General features: G+C 39.7%; 1 protein-coding gene across 2 annotated transcripts in view; it reads left to right on the top strand.

Annotated features, from left to right (window-relative positions):
* Positions 1 to 18,088, top strand: part of LOC126473224 (tRNA N(3)-methylcytidine methyltransferase METTL2) — a 44,473-nt gene that overhangs the window by 22,713 nt on the left and 3,672 nt on the right. For both annotated transcript variants that reach the window (XM_050100135.1, XM_050100133.1), the window contains exons 4-5: positions 5,483 to 5,596; positions 7,480 to 7,652. In XM_050100135.1, the coding sequence (XP_049956092.1) occupies positions 5,483 to 5,596; positions 7,480 to 7,652 (287 nt within the window). The remainder of the gene's footprint in view (positions 1 to 5,482; positions 5,597 to 7,479; positions 7,653 to 18,088) is intronic.

Raw genomic sequence — 18,088 nt, 5'->3', positions numbered from 1 at the left:
CCAGCAAATTAGGGACACTGTTGCTCCTGGGGTATCGGCGAGGACCATTGGCAACCGTCTCCATGAAGCTGGGCTACGGTCCCGCACACCGTTAGGCCGTCTTCCGCTCATGCCCCAACATCGTGCAGCCCGCCTCCAGTGGTGTCGCGACAGGCGTCAATGGAGGGACGAATGGAGACGTGTCGTCTTCAGCGATGAGAGTCGCTTCTGCCTTGGTGCCAATGATGGTCGTATGCGTGTTTGGCGTCGTGCAGGTGAGCGCCACAATCAGGACTGCATACGACCGAGGCACACAGGGCCAACACCCGGCATCATGGTGTGGGGAGCGATCTCCTACACTGGCCGTACACCACTGGTGATCGTCGAGGGGACACTGAATAGTGCACGGTACATCCAAACCGTCATCGAACCCATCGTTCTACCATTCCTAGACCGGCAAGGGAACTTGCTGTTCCAACAGGACAATGCACGTCCGCATGTATCCCGTGCCACCCAACGTGCTCTAGAAGGTGTAAGTCAACTACCCTGGCCAGCAAGATCTCCGGATCTGTCCCCCATTGAGCATGTTTGGGACTGGATGAAGCGTCGTCTCACGCGGTCTGCACGTCCAGCACGAACGCTGGTCCAACTGAGGCGCCAGGTGGAAATGGCATGGCAAGCCGTTCCACAGGACTACATCCAGCATCTCTACGATCGTCTCCATGGGAGAATAGCAGCCTGCATTGCTGCGAAAGGTGGAAATACACTGTACTAGTGCCGACATTGTGCATGCTCTGTTGCCTGTGTCTATGTGCCTGTGGTTCTGTCAGTGTGATCATGTGATGTATCTGACCCCAGGAATGTGTCAATAAAGTTTCCCCTTCCTGGGACAATGAATTCACGGTGTTCTTATTTCAATTTCCAGGAGTGTAGTTCTAAGTTCTAGGGGACTAATGACCTCAGAAGTTGAGTCCCATAGTGCTCAGAGCCATTTGAACCACTGTGTGTTTAAATATGAGAAATGATAATTTACAAATTTTATACTGGAAACAGTTAGGGATTTTGTGAGAGTGAAGAAAAACAAGCTAAACAAAAGTTTTGAGGACACAAGACAATTGATGAAGAGGAGAAAAGAAAGAAAAGTAAATGATAACACGGGTCAGAGAGAAGTAACTGGACTAAATAGTCAAAAAACTGTTCAGAAATATTTATGAGAAGATGTTGGAAAGCACCGTGCAAAGAACAGTTGAGAACAGTTGAAGTATGAAGAAAATGAAATGGGCATTTATGCTGGGCATACATCATATCATGTTAGTCAGTGCATTGATCAATTCCAAATATTTGGCATTGCCCTGTAACACAACATTTTGTTAACAACTACAAGTTTTGCTTTCACTGCCTTTCTCACTGTTTTACTCATTTCTACACTTTTCCTATCATTCAATGTATCAAAGTGCTTTCTTTACTACTTCTGGTAGTAATTCTGGAATGCATTCATTCTCCCAACGTACTATCTGAGGATAACTTCCTATATAAAAAACAATGTGGACTCTGTAAACAAGAGGTCTTGCAAAGCACAGATCATTCTGTCCATACATGAGATCCAGAGAGCCATAAACAACAGCTCCCAGCTTGATATCACTCCATTGTACAGAGCTAAATCAAATGCCTTCCTGATGTTAAAGAACTCCAAAAAGTCAAAGCACATGAGCATAAAACTCACTACACAATTCTACAACTGATGGTGCCATTCACTCAGGCCTGTAATAATGTACATCTATCCTGTGACTGTTCTTGAAAAAGAGAATGGCTCGCCTTTCTTCCAGTCATTAGATACCACTCACGCCATCAGCAACCTATGATAAACTACTATCAGAAAGGGGGCAAGAGTTTCATATAATCTCTGCAGAATCTCGCAAGTATCTCATCTGTCCAGATGCCTTTCTGTTACTGAACAGTTGTTGGTCTATTTTCTATGCCATGTCCACTTATCTCAATACAAGACTTTTTGACACTTGTAAAATGATTGAAAGGAGGAACTTTGTTGTGATCTTTTTCAGTGAAACAGTTTCAAAACACTGAATTAAGTATTTTGACCGTCTCTCTGTCATTTTCAGTTTCAGTACTCAATATGTTTACTGAGTGCTTGAATAGATGTTTTCAATCTGCTTATTGAATTAATGTAAGACGAAAACTTCTCAGGATTTTTAGTTGGAAATGGTTGCAAAATTTTATTTTGAAATTCATTGAATGCTTCTTGCAAAAGTGAACTATGCTATGACTCTCTTTGCTTTTGCAACTTTATAACGTGCCTGTTAAACCATGGTGAGCCTATCCCATCACTCAAAACTTTCTCGGAAGGTAATGGTCCAAGAAATATTTATCAGAGCTTTTGAATTTTATCCATTTCTGCTCCACATATTTGTCCTTGGCACTACTGATGCTATCAGCCATATGATCACTTAGGTCCTCCACTACATTAGACCTATGTGATTCAGAAAGTTTAGGTGTGTTTGCTACTTGAAAGTTTAAGGTGTTGCACTCATGAATGTGTGTTCTATTCTCTAATCGTCTGCTTGAAATAATTCTGAGACTCATGATATTCTGCACATTCTCCCTGAAATGCTTTATCATACAGCTCCATAAGTTGTGTATAAAAGCATGCAGTTACCATGTTTTGATGTTTAACTTCATCCAGATTATTTCACATTTTGAATCCATAATAACCACACCAGATATAATTGAATAAATGTGCTGCCACCATTAGCAACTAACCTTTCCTTGCGGGGGGGGGGGGGGGGGGGGGGGGGGGTCTGTTGTACAAAAAGTTACTAAAATATACTTTACATTTCAAATGATTAGATATTGTTTTACACCAAAGTATGACAATTTGCCCATCAATTTCAAATGATTTATTTTTGTTTGCAACATCTGGCAGTATTCTGCCACCTGTATAGGGAATAAAGTCTTATAAAATCCCTGACACTCCATCACATACAAATATTTTGATGAATTTGTTTTGGTGCTACAATCATTATTAGAAAACTGCAGCCATTGTACCCAGAAGGCACCATCTCATCAACAGGCTGTTCAATTTCTTGTTGTTATTGACAGTAGTTTTGCAGCAAAATATCAAGAAATAATCTGGCCTCAAACAGGATGTCATTACTGTTTGTTTGCAAATTCATTGTTCACAAAAATGCACTTACCTAGGAAAGTTTTTTTTAAGTAGTTGTAGCTCAGAAAGCTTTAATTTTTATGTCATCTATCAACAGCAGCCCCACATTAACTTTAGTTCCCTGTCAAAAACTAACAGAATTCTGAACACTTGTTTAGCTGTTTATCACTTGCAGTTGGCACTTTACTGCATACACTGACAGGAAAAAAGTCACAACACCAAAAAATAATTAATGTAGAATAATGAAGTTTTCAGAATATGTTTGTCTAGGTAACATATTTAAGTGATTAACATTGCAATACCACAGGTTAATGTATGCACAAGATAAGCCAATGCGAATGTGAAATCCTGGTACATTAATAACAGGTGTAACTGCCATAATGTTGAATGCAAGCACGCAGATGCGCATTAATTGTGTTATGCAGATGCCAGATGTCATTTTGAGGGCTGGAATTCCACACCTGTTGCACCCAGTCAGTCATTAGTGGGACGGTTATTGCTGGTTGTGGATGGCACTGGTGTTGTCGTCCGATGATGTCCTGTATGTTCTCAATTGGAGACAGATCTGGTGATCAAGCATGTCAAGGCAATGTGTTAACACTCTTTAGAACATGTTGGGCTACAACAGCGGAATGTGGATGAGCATTATCCTTTTGGAAAACACTCCTGGAATGCTGTTCATGAATGGCAGCACAACAGATTGAATCACCAGATTGATGTACAGGTTTGCAGTCATGGCATGTGGGATAGCCACGAGAATGCTCCTGCTGCTGTACAAAATCACATCCCAAACCATAACTGCAGTTGTAGGTCCAGCATTTCTTGCACCCAAACAGGTTGGTTGCAGGCCCTCAACTGGCCTCCCACTAATCAACACACATCTGTCACTGGCACTGAGGTAGAACTGTCTTCCAACAGAAAACAGAGCAGACCTCCACGCCACTTTCCATTGAGCTCTCGATAAACACCAATGAATTCGCAAACAGCAGGGGCTCGAGGTCAGTAGACTGCATGCTACAGGGCGTCTGGCTCAGAGCTGTCTTTGAAGTAACCGATGTGAAACAGTTCATTGTGCTACAGTGGTGCCAATGCTGCTCAAATTGTTGCTGCAGATGCAGTGTGATGCCACAGCCAAATGCTGAACATGATATCTTCTCTATCAGCAGTGTCATGTGGCCATCCAGAGCCCAGTCTTCTTGCAGTTTTACATTCGTGTGACAACCGTTGACAGCATTCATGTAAAGTGGCTACATTCCTGCCAATTTTTCCTGCAGTATCACAGAAGGAACACCCATTTCATCGTAGCTCTATTACAAGACCTCGTTACAGGACCTCGTTCAATAATGGCATTAAGGCATTCCTGACTAACATCAACTCACCACATCCAATCTCAAAGGTAACTAATGTTCATGACTGTTACTGCATCTATTTAAATCAAACCTGATTTGCATGCTCATAGTGATGCTATTTGCAACTGTCACAAAATTTGAAGAGACATCATCTTTGAGATGTACAAACATGGCTACCAACTTTTGTTTATGTTGGACAACTCCTTCTTGGTGTTGCAATTTTTTCCTTTCAGTGTATTAATAAAGGAATTACATTCCTGGTATTCAGTGTGTCACATCATTATTTGATCCTTTATCACTTTTATGATGTCATTTAGCACATCTGCAGTGTTAACTCTGATTTTATGTCTTTTTGAAAAAGATTCTTCAAAACTGCATGTAAATACATTTTCCTCTTACAATTTGTTCTAACAGTTTTCATGATGTGTGTGTTAAGTCTTAGGTCTTGTGTCATGAGACAGATTATTGCAAGAAGTTTTGCATTTAATACATATTATGTGATGTATTGCACAGCTGAAGGAGCAATATATTTCAGCTCTTATTGCAGTATGGACGGAGATATTGATTTTAGTTCACAACATAGTTTGTTTGAACAAGCTAAATTTAAAATATGCATCTTATTATTTTCAGTCTCATCTATCTGTTTACTCAAGCTAATGATTTGATTTTTTTGTATAACGTTTTAATTTTTCAGCTAATTGTCCTTACCATATGCTGTGAATGGTGGTCTTAAATGTGTTTTCTCCAGTCAAGCTGGTTGAAGTTGAGGCAGTGACACTGTTTTGCCACTCCTGGTGAAGATGATTAGAACAATTGTTGAAATATTGTGCACAAGAATGGAATTGTTGACTCAGCTGACTATCTAAAAACATACTATCTGCTGAATACACTGAGGAAACATCAGAAAGGCAGTTTCATGGGAGCTTTTGGTTTACTGAAGGCACACATGATGTATAAACATTTTTTCATGTTCCAGATGCCATGCCTTTGTATGTGATGTGACAGCAGATGATTGGGAGCCCCCTTTTGAAGCTAATAGTCTTGATATTGTTGCTGCAATATTTGTAATTTCAGCAATTCACCCAGACAGGTAGGTGTTTTTTTTTGCACATTGCACATTTGCGTTATTTTTCCTTTTTTTTCTCTTCAACTGAATGGGTAGAAGTAATTGCACTTTTTATAAAATGATTTCATTTGCTCTACATTTCATCTCAAGTGACAATTTCAACTATGCAGCTTGTGGAAAATACAGGTATCTGTGAACTTTTCAGTCAGGAAAGTCACAATATTGTAGCCAGTCACATAATCAATTTTAATAATTGCAAGTAGGAAGATTCAGGAGATGAAAATAGAGCACTTTTTATACGTGGTGAAGGATTTCTTTTTAAGAACTTGCTGTTGTCATTTGACTCAACTGGGTGTGCTCATATCCATAATTTTTCATTTTAAATTATTTTAAAAGGGTGCATGAAAAAGCAAATTTTTGGTCTCCAGAAACAGTAACCCATGCATTCCATCAACAAATTGAGTATCTTTGTTACTACTAAATTTTGATGGCAATGAATTTATTGAGAGACTGTTATAGAGTATTTTGCTTTTGTTTTTTTCTTTCAACCATTCATGAGTTATTTGGCATCTCTTGTGGAAAAGAGATGTTCCATGTATGAGTAAAAAGTTGGAAAACATGGAAGCTATATTTAGTGGTGTGGGCTGACCTGAGCTGGGGTCTAGAGGCTGGAGGTGGGCAGCAGAAATTGTTAATTTTGTGTTGAATGATGAAATAGTTTACAGATTTCACTACAAATGACTTTAGGTATAATTACCACTGCAGTTGGAGTCACAAAGAATGACAGTGTAGTTTATGCATGTACTGCTCAGCTACATCATGCATCCTCTAAAACCACTGAGCATTCAGTAACGTTCTCAGCACTCTGCTACGAAAGGTGTAGCCAATGCATACATTAAATGTGATCATAGCAAATTATTCAGTGAATTTTTATTCCATTTGTTGTGAGTTGCCACAGCTGATGGTGGTAAGCAACAAATTCTTTTTAAGCAAGCGAGACACATAATTTACAATATACACACTTTCTTTAGGTGCAGAGCATGAGTATGCACTTAACACATCTGTCGCTTGGAACTGGAAGCAATTCAGTACTTGCCCGTCGATCTGTGCGAACTGCCAGCATTTGTGGTTCGGCCTATAGTCAATATCCAGTGTGTGTTTTGGCCTTTTTCAAGCTGATATTGAATTAATACATCCATCTGTTTGGCAGGAAAGAATGTGAGTTCAGAATGAGATTTTCACTCTGCAGCGGAGTGTGCACTGATATGAAACTTCCTGGCAGCTTAAAACTATGTGCCAGACCGAGACCCGAACTCGAGACCTTTGCCATTTGTGGGCAAGTGGACCTTTGTCATTTGTGGGCAAGTGCTCTACCATCTGAGCTTCCCAAGCACGACTCATGCCTTGTCCTCACAGCTTTACTTCCACCAGTACCTCATCTCCTACTTTCCAAACCTCACAGAAGCTCTCCTGCGAACCTTGCAGAACTAGCACTCCTGGAAGAAAGGATAATGTGGAGACATGGCTTAACCACAGCCTGGGGGATGTTTGCATTCCGCTTGGGTAGCTCAGATGGTAGAGCCCTTGCCCACGAAAGGCAAGGGTTCCGAGTTCGAGTCTCGGTCTGCCACACAGTTTTAATCTGCCAGGAAGTTGCAATGTGAGTTCAGTTTGCAAAGATATAATATTTTTGTGGAGGCAGCCGCCTCTCTCTGATTACAGCTTTCTACTGTAGTTTGCCCAGTCTAGTAATTGTTCACAAGTGTTCTCAGTGGCTTACAGATTAAGTCTGTGAATGATTTGTTCCCTGATGTATATGACAATGAGCAACTGCGGTTTTACATTAAATAATGATTGATATTTGCACATGTATTAAACATAACCTTAATCATCATTTTCTTTTACAGGTTCCGCCATGTTGTAGAGAAAATATTTTACTATCTCCGACCTGGTGGCCTCGTGGTTTTCAGAGATTATGGCCGCTACGACATGGCTCAGCTTAGATTTAAGAAGGGACAGTGCTTAGGATCCAACTTTTATGCTCGTGGTGATGGAACAAGGGTTTACTTTTTTACTCAAGGTAAAATTTTTCTATTATTTACCAGAACACAAGTGTATACTCCTAAAATTAGGTGTGTCTAGGAACTAATGGAAATGAAATTTGTAAGTACTTGACAATACTGTAATAATCCAGGCAATTCTTGTATACTTAGATTGACTGTATCAATTTTAGTGACAATCTCTAACATTTGCATGTAAATTAGGGCCAAAGCAGAATGAGTGATGTATTTAACAAACTCACTTCATAAAATTTCACATACCTTAAGAAAACAATCTGCTTGATTATTATATAAACCACTAACATTTTAGATGAAAAAAAATTTGAATAGTTTTAAGATTACAAAACTATTTGTTGATAATGAAGGCAGTTGATGACTGCAGGAGTTATAAGGTAAGGAAGATATTTTTATATGTTACTTTAGTTACAGAATAATGAGATAATGCAAAATAAATAAATAAATAAAATTTTTTTAAAAATTGGTTGGCTTTTCAGCATGACATATGCAGCTGGTGTAATCTTTTCATGCCTGTCAGATTTAAACCACGTTTTTGGCAGTCAACATTAAAACATGAAGAATATTTGCATGCGTTAGTGAAGGCAAGAAATGTTGACCTCTGAAAATCTTTTTTGAAGTATCAAAGACAGGAATCTTACAAAAGTATTTAATATATCCTGACACTGGATTCATGTACATTTCAGTGTAAATGGATTTATCCTTGAACCTTATATCTCAAAGTAATGATGCAGCGTTAAAAGAGAAAGAACAAACAGTAGAGATATGATCCCTGTGTCACAATGCTGGAGCAGTTGTTGTCTGGTTGTTGATTAATTATTTTTCAGAGAATGGTGATAGAGGGAGGGGCAGAGTCAGGAGCAGAGAGTAAGCTACATTCCATCAGTATTGTATCCCTTTTTTGAGTGTGATACTGTTTATTCTGTTACTGTGTGCAGCTGGTGGTTTGTCATGCTTCATGATGGAACTGATTTTATCATGTTAATTCGTACGTATTATTAGAAAAGGGAACACTGTTCTTTTTCAGACCACTTCATTATGCACCAGTGTCCTCTATGAAATATGTACTGTATTACATGAAGGGTGCGCATAATATGTATGTGTTAGTGCAGGAGAATCATATTAGTAAGCATCTGGTGCCTCACCACTGGATGAGCTATATTCCAGCAGGAGGCTTTTTGTTCCATTGTCTTATTTTAATCCTTGTTGGTAATGGTCGGAACATTCTATTACACTCAAAAGCGCACACGCATCATTCATCTAAATTGTGCAGTTAAAAAAGACTCGAACATGTACTTTGTAAATGGTGTATCCATTAAAATGTAATGGCACATATATTATGTTTTTATGTGGTACAGATGTTCCTTAGTTCATTTAGTTGCTTAACTGGAAGAGAGATTATGTCATAAACAGTTGCTGTAAAGCATTTCGTTACATGTTGAAAGATGATGAACAAGGAATATAACATTAAGTGTCAAGTAATGTTGTGATTTAATGAAGTCATTATTGATACTGATACTGTGGAGACCAATATTTTGCTGTGTAATTCCATGAGTAGAAAACTGCGTTGGCCATCTACCAATTTTTATGTCAATGGAGAATGATGAGCAGCACATTCTGATCGCTGGAAACTTTTAATTTGTGTTACTAGTTGGTGATTACATGAGAAGGAAAATGTACTTGAGAAAACAACAAAGTTGTGAGACAGGATTGCTGGCCAGGGAGCAACATTGTTGGTACTGCCAATTGGCACATGTAAAATAACAAGAAAGTATCCAGCTTCTGGAACTATTAGTGCCTTCCTTGAGGATGAAAGATGTAAAAGTTGGGGAAGGTTAGAAAGAAAAAACAGTTCACTCGTGGGGGGGACAAAGATCTTGACACTCACTACAGATGGCCCTTCTCATCCTGGGGCCAGCTTACTTTCCCGAAGGAGGAACCACTTTCCTGAGAGAGGAACCACTTTCCTGAGGGAGGAACTAATTGTTCCAAAAGTTAGGACACTCTTGTTCTTTTATATGTTTACTTTCCCGAAGGAGGAACCACTTTCCTGAGAGAGGAACCACTTTCCTGAGGGAGGAACTAATTGTTCCAAAAGTTAGGACACTCTTGTTCTTTTATATGTATCTATCCTCAGTACTAACAATTTTGCTTCCTCTCATAATTTACTAGGTGGCAATACCTGACTGAATGGTGTCATGAGAACATTAGAAATACTTTAAAGGTGAATAGGGTGGAATAACAGCTAAGATAAGCAAAAATTTCATTAACATTTGTTAAATACTGCTTATCAAATTTTTGAAAGTAATTGTTGCAATAATCTGTGACAGCTCACTATAAAAGAGGTGTCTAGAGAAAGGGTGTTAAACTGAATGATAGTAGGCTGGAGGAGAAGATGTTCTAGGTAAGAGAAAATGGAGAGAGGGGAGGGTGAGTATGAAACAAAGTAACACATGCCACCATTTTTTTTAAATTTTTTTTTTAAAGTAAGACAGTTTCTAGAGTTTAACATTCCATCAAGAAGATCTGATACAGAGCACAAGCTCAGTCAGACAAAAACAATAGAGAAAATCAGTCATGGTCTTTTATTTATTTTTCTTTATTTGGTCAAGGATTATCTCACATTGATATAGGCTTTGTCAAGATAATACAGTGCAAATCAGTAGATCAAAATATACAACACGCAGCATACATGGCATGCTTTATGAGAATAGGACAGGTAGTCTGTGAAGCTAAGACAGTCAGTTGGCCATGGTCTTGATTAAGGAACTGTCTTGGTATTTGTGTTAGTGATCTAGGGAAACCATGGAAAACCCAACTCTGAACGGCTGGATAGAGTAATTCCATCCTCTTGAATATGGGGTCAGTGTCTTAATAGCTGCACTGCCTCACTTGGTATGACCCTATCATATAATGTTCCTCGATTTTCCCATAACTTGTTTCATGTAATTTGTAATAAAAATTGTAGTTTTGTTCTTTATTGCCGCATCTACTAAGGACGCCCGCTGATGACTCCTGGGCTGTATCTGGTAATTTTTAATATAAAACATAGTTCTGCTCTTCATTGCCACACAGAGTGACAACCACTCATGACTCTAGGACAGTGAAAATGCTGCTGAGCCCCTTGCACCAAATCCAGACTTCTTTCCAGCCCTGTTTAATTATGCTCCACAGTCCATGCAAATAACGGAGTCATCAGATATTACTATGATGCATTTCAAATCTTGACACATTATTCCCTTGTGAAAGCAGTAAACCATGATCATGTATTGAAATGTGACAAGGTGATGTTGTTTCCCCCTTTCACTATTACCCACTACTGTAAGTAATCTTCAACTGTGTAGTATGCAGTACTTATGAAGAATTTTTCAGCTTCCTTTGTAAACAGATGCATTTTAGTAATCTTTTACTATTAGTGAAGTATTTAGTAATGTTTTCCCTGATATCCACCAAAGATTGGTACATGTACTTCCTTGGTGCATTAAGGATGCCCTATTTTTTTAAAAATGCTCTTCACAATGAGCGTGTGCATGCGCACACACGCACTTGGTGCTGGCTCTACACTTTGTGCTAGTGCTGCATTTAGGCAGTTGGACTAGGATAGGGTGAGGGTGGTATCTGATGGGGTGGGTGGAGCAAGGAGAGTGGTTAAGGGTGGGTGGCAAGTGGCTTGGAAGGAGGCAGCTGGTTTGCTGGTTAATAATGAGGGAGGGAGGGCGTGGCAAGTGCATGGGCTCAGCACATGATGCACAGTTGTCGGAGCCGGAGGGGAGCAGCCAATGCTGAAGGTAATGTGAATTTGGAGGGGATAGCAGGATGGAGGGAGGACAGACTGTTGGGTGGAGAGTACGAGGACAGTGCTTTATCAGAAGTTGAAACCAGGACAATTATGGGAGCCTATAATCATCCTGGCCTCAATCTCCAGGAACCCACTAGCCCCACGACCTCCATCCAACAGTTAAACTTCCATCAATCCTGTCATCCCCTTGATGCAGATTCTCCATAGTAGCAGAGATATGATCTTTTACAAAATTTGCTAATTCCTGAACACATTCTATTCCCATCTTTGATTTGTATGTTATTATACTTGTACCTGACTTTTCCAGTTTCTTGTTTTATAAGATCCCACACTACTTTGCTCTGATTTTCTACATCACAAATTATTTTGTCACTGAATGGTATTTTTGCAGCAATCTGTACCCTCATTTTTTGTAATAGTACTCCAGGCACTGTGGATTAGTGCAGTGCTTTTACAAAGAACTGAGAAATTTTTGTCTTTGAGAGTTTTCTAATACCTACAGTCATCCATCTGTTTTCGTTAACTGCTGCTGTAGATGTCATTGCTTTTGGAAATGTCTCCCCAGAAATTAAGTTAAACACTGTGTTTAGAGAACTTAATATCCACATTGTTTCGCAATTACCCTTCATCCCAGGTTTGATTTGCCTGTGCCCTAAATAAAGCGTGTTTTCTAATGTTCCAAGAAGATACTTTTGTAGGCGTACAGTTATGCAGTTTTAACAAAGCCTGTTTCGAACTTTATTATATGACAGTAATGATCCAAAATGCCAAGATCTCTTATAGATTCTTAACAGTTTTCCCTGTCAATACCTATTAAATACATGGCCCAAAATAGAAGCTGGACTTTTTGAAACCCTCATAACAGTGTTTACCATTTGTGCCAGTCGAAAAGTACTCAATATGTTTAGCAAGTTCGATGTTCATATTTGTATCTCCATATATTATTATGTTAGTTTTGGAGGCTGAGACTCTTTTTAGGAATTAGATGAATGGTAAACACACAGAATGATTAACTTGTTATGTTGTTATGTCGGATCAAGAGCTGCCGATTTAAAATGTTCATGTACACTAATTGTGGTCAGATCTTCTCTAGGTTTAAAATGTGTGCCACCCCCGATATAAATACATGATCCCTCACCCTTTAAGGTAGTTCTACAGTAGCATCCTGCAAATTCATATGATGATAGCACTTTATGTGAGATTCATCATCTCAGCACCATTACTCTGTAAAGGCGTGGTTCTCCTACCCATGACAAAAGGTATTTGACCATGTGTCATCCCACACCCATCTGCAGTACTCTCATTAATTAACTCTACCAACTCCCAATAATCCCCTCTAGCAACAGTGCAATATGCACTCTGCCAGCAGTCATCAGTGCCGTCTCCAGCTTTGTATTGATTCGCCATACAGTACAGGAAAGATAAGACTGATCATGCCACGGGATAGCTCTGCCATGTTCATATTGGTGCCACTAGTTAGGGGAGCTATCTTAGTCAGGTCACCACCTATGTTGTATGCCCTGTCCCTATGCAAGCTGTTCTCTGCCCCACATGCTTTCACCACCTGACCATCTCTCGTGAAATCCTTACACAAAGATCCTAAACCAGGCCTGGCAGAGTGTGGCTTGTGAGACATTCCCCTCCAGTTAGTGCTTCCCTCTCTAATTGGGTGGTGTTGTCATGGCCTGGCTGCAGCCTACAATTCGTTTCATTTCGTTTATCAGGAGTTCTAAGCAAAGAAGGGAAAGCAGAAAGGTGGAAGGAGTATATAGGGGTCTATACAGGGGCAATGTTCTTCAGGACAATATTATGGAAATGGAAGAGGAGGTAGATGAATATGAAATGGGAGATATGATACTGCGTGAAGAGTTTGACAGAGCACTGAAAGACCTGAGTCAAAACAGGGCCCTGGGAGTAGACAACATTCCATTAGAACTACTGACAGCCTTGGGAGAGTCAGTCCTGACAAAACTCTACCATCTGGTGAGTAAGATGTATGAGACAGGCAAAATTCCCTCAGACTTCAAGAAGAATATAATAATTCCAATCCCAAAGAAAGCAGGTGCTGTCAGATGTGAAAATTACCTAACTATCAGTTTAATAAGTCACAGCTGCAAAATACTAACGCAAATTCTGTACAGACGAATGGAAAAACTGGTAGAAGCCGACCTTGGGGAAGATCAGTTTGGATTCCGTAGAAATGTTGGAACACGTGAGGCAATACTGACCCTACGACTTATCTTAGAAGAAAGATTAAGGAAAGGCAAACCTACGTTTCTAGCATTTGTAGACTTCGAGAAAGCTTTTGACAATGTTGACTGGAATACTCTCTTTCAAATTCTGAAGGTGGCAGGGATAAAATACAGGGAGCGAAAGGCTATTTACAATTTGTGCAGAAATCAGATGGCAGTTATAAGAATCGAAGGACTTGAAAGGGAAGCAGTGGTTGGGAAGGGAGTCAGACAGGGTTGTAGCCTCTCCCCGATGCTATTCAATCTGTATATTGAGCAAGCAGTAAAGGAAACAAAAGAAAAGTTCGGAGTAGGTATTAAAATCCATGGAGAAGAAATAAAAACTTTGAGGTTTGCCGATGACATTGTAATTCTGTCAGAGACAGCAAAGGACTTGGAAGAGCAGTTGAATGGAATGGACAAGGAGGGTATAAGATGAACATCAACAAAAGCGAAACGAGGATAATGGAATGTAGTCGAATTAAGTTGGGTGATGCTGAGGGAATTAGATTAGGAAATGAGACACTTAAATTAGTAAAGGAGTTTTGCTATTTGGGGAGCAAAATAACTGATGATGGTTGAAGTAGAGAGGATATAAAATGTAGACTGGCAATGGCAAGGAAAGCGTTTCTGAAGAAGAGAAATTTGTTAACATTGAGTATTGATTTAAGTGTCAGGGAGTCGTTTCTGAAAGTATTTGTATGGAATGTAGCCATGTATGGAAGTGAAACATGGATGATAAATAGTTGAGACAAGAAGAGAATAGAAACTTTCGAAATGTGGTGCTACAGAAGAATGCTGAAGATTAAATGGGTCAAACACATAACTAATGATGAGGTATTGAATAGAATTAGGGAGAAGAGGAGTTTGTGGCACAACTTGACTAGAAGAAGGGATCGGTTGGTAGGACATGTTCTGAGACATCGGGGGATCACCAATTTAGTATTGTAGGGCAGCGTGGGGGGTAAAAATCGCAGAGGGAGACCAAGAGATGAATACAGTAAGCAGATTCAGAAGAATGTAGGCTGCAGTAGGTACTGGGAGATGAAGAAGCTTGCACAGGATAGAGTAGCATGGAGAGCTGCATCAAACCAGTCTCAGGACTGAAGACCACAACAGCAACATGCTGTGGTAAACAGACAAAGCACATCATAAGGAAACTTGGGAAAGGCAGCTACAACCAACCATCAAAAAGTGTGTAGAAAGGTCCAGCAAAGTCAAAATGGGTTCGTGGAGGGGGGGGGGGGGGGTTGGGAGAAAAGTTTGTGGCAGCCGTGAGCAGGCACTCCACCTCATGATCAATAGAAGGCTAGAATACATGCCAATGTGCCAGGAGTCGAGTGGGGCAGTGTCTCTTCAGTTTTGAAGACGCATCACCGTTTCGTTAATCCGCTGGCTTTTGGCATTGTGTTCAGCTTTACTTTCCTTAATATTGCTCTATTGCTTGGGTTGTCATTTTATTTATTACTGTTTTTGATTGTGGTTATTACTACGGCTATTTTTCTATGTCGGAAAGAAAGAATACTGAGAACTGTGTTTCTTGTGATGTTTGGTTGAGATTAAGTACTTTTATGTACACAATTCTGATGAAAAACCTCAATGTTTAATAGGTAAAAATTGCTCATTTCAAAACAAAGGTATTAATCTTGTTTGACATTCCTCCTCATTCATAAAACAACAAAGTGTCTTTACTCTTATCAAGAACTATACCCTTTTGTTATTAACTTAAAGAAATAGGTGCAAGAGTTGCCTGAACCATCAAATCTTAAAGAAAAAAAATTTAACTGCATGTTTGTCGTATACGTAAAATTAGCAGCAACTCAGAAATGCTTCAGTGGCGGCCTGTGACTGAAAGACTCTGCAATAGAAATAGCAAAAACATGCAGTTATGATGATGCCATTGTTAACTTTAAAAAAACTGTTTTGTCAAGTAATGCTGTGAATTCTTGATAGGGAACATAGCATAAAAAAAGAAACTAAACAATTTAATTGCAAACTGTTGGTATTACTTTTTGTGTGTGGACGGGAGTAGTGATAAAACAGATCTTCATCAGGTTACCTTCCATTCAGAAGGCTGTTGCACACAGCGACTGTTATATTGACTTGTAAATAATGGATTTCAGCTATCAGTTGTCCATTTTAAATTTTATGGGCAGATCTAGATTTCACCTAGAAACTAGCCATTCTCAATGCACTATCATTTTTGATAAGTGCATGTAATTCCTGTTAGCAAAGCCCGACCAACAGGCATTACACGCATTGACCAAAACATGATAGGCATTGAGAATGGCTAGTTTCTAGCTGAAATCTAGATCAGCCAATAAAATTTAAAAAGCACGACTGATAGCTGAAATCTATTATTTACAAAACAGATCTTGGTCAACTACTATTTTTTTCATATAATAATAGATGGTTTTTCTGTACATGAAGAGTTACTTGCTTTAGTTCTGATGATCAGAACAATAGATTTGGAAATTTTGAATGCAGCTAAAAAGTGTGTTGACAGAATTGTTGGTTTTAAAATTTGCAATTTGTACTGATTGTGCACCACCTATGTTCAATAGTGAAAATGGTTTCGTTGGTCAGTTAAAAAAAGTGGGACAATTTGTTTAATTTTTCATTGCATTATTCATCAGGAAGCACTATGTGGGAAAAGTGTCAGACTGCTGTCCACAGTGAAAAATGTAATGAAAATTACAAATATAACACTGCTAAGGAAATCGAACAATATCTTATTGTAAATTTAGACAATTTTTGGAAGACATTGACGCAGATTATGGAGACATCCTTCTTTATTCTGAAGTTCACTGGTTGAGTGTAGGAAAATGCACTTAACTTTTACAAGTTTTTGAGCAGATTATGGACTTGGAAAAATAATCTGAAGGATTCACTATTTTTTATTAGAATTAGAATTTCTAGTAGATTTTAAAAATAATGTAAGTAATTTGATTTTATGTCTGTAAGGAAAGTATATGGATATTATTAGATTCTGGTGTAAACTTATGTTGTTTAAATTGCAAATAAAGAAGGAAAAATCAAACAATGAAAAATACAGGATAGAATGTAACAATATAATGAAAAGGACAGTTGCTACAAACCATATAGCTGAGTTACAGAAAGGCACAACAAAAAGGCTATCATACATTTATCTTTTGGCGAACAAGGGCTTTCTCAAAATCAGATAACATACATGCACACACTCGCACGAACACAACTTACACACACATGACCACGATCTCTGGCAGCTGGAGGCAGACTGTGAGTAGCAGGGCAGACTGGGAGAGGCAAGTGGCTAGGAGTAAGGAGAAGGCTGGGGCAGGGAGGGGGAGGGATAGCAAGGTAGGGGTAGGGGACAGTAAATTACTGCTGGGAGCATGTAGAGCCAAAGTGGAGAATGGAGCAGCTAGGTGCTGTCAGGAGGTTAGATGGAGGGCGGGGGTTAGCGGATAAAAGGAAAGAAGTAAATGGACTGGGTGTGTTGATGAAATAGAGAGCTGTGTAGTGCTGAAATGGGAACAGGGATGGGGCTAGATGGGTAAGGACAATGACTAACAAAGATTGAGACCAGGAGGGTTACAGGAACGCAGGATATATTGCAGGATTGTTCCCACCTACACAGTTCAGAAAAGCTGGTGTTGGGAAGAATCCAGATGACACAGGCTGTCATTGAAATAAAGGACATCGTGTTGGGTGGCATGCTCAGCAACAGGGTGGTCCAGTTGTTTCTTGGCCACAGTTTGTAGGTGGCCATTCATTTGGACAGACAGCTTGTTGGTTGTCATGCCCACGTAGAATGCAGCACAATGGTTGCAACTTAGCTTGTAGATTACATGACTGGTTTCACAGGTAGGCCTGCCTATGATGGGACAGGTGATGTTTGTGGCAGGACTGAGTAGGTGGTGGTGGGAGTATCCGTCTCTACATAACCCCTGCCCCCAACCCTTTGCCTCATGGCTTATATCCCTGTAATAGTTCCTTTATGCAAGACCTATCTCATACATTGTCCCACCATCACCTACTCCAGTCCTGTCACAAACACTACCTTTCCCATGAAACACAGTGCCACCTGTGAAATCAGTCGTGAAGTACAAGCTAAGCTGCAATCACTGTGCTGCTTTCTATGTGGGCATGACAACCAGCAAGCTGTCTGTCCACATGAATGGCCACCGACAAACTGTGGCCTAGAAACAAATGGACCACCCTGTTGCTGGGCACGCCAGCCAACACGGCATCCTTTATATCAATGACTGCTTCACAGCCTGTGCCATCTGAACTCTTTCCCACCAACATCACCTTTTCTGAATTGTGCAGGTGGGAACTCCCCCTGCAATGTGTCCTATGTTTCTGTAACCCTTCTGGTCTCAGTCTTTGTTAGTCATTGTCCTTACCCATCTAGTCGCATCCTTGTTCC

Source organism: Schistocerca serialis, chromosome 4 (assembly GCF_023864345.2).
Source record: "Schistocerca serialis cubense isolate TAMUIC-IGC-003099 chromosome 4, iqSchSeri2.2, whole genome shotgun sequence".
Classification (NCBI taxonomy): Eukaryota; Metazoa; Arthropoda; class Insecta; order Orthoptera; family Acrididae; genus Schistocerca; species Schistocerca serialis.
The sequence above is the reverse complement of the archived record's forward strand: the minus strand, read 5'-3'. Positions and strand labels throughout refer to the sequence as shown.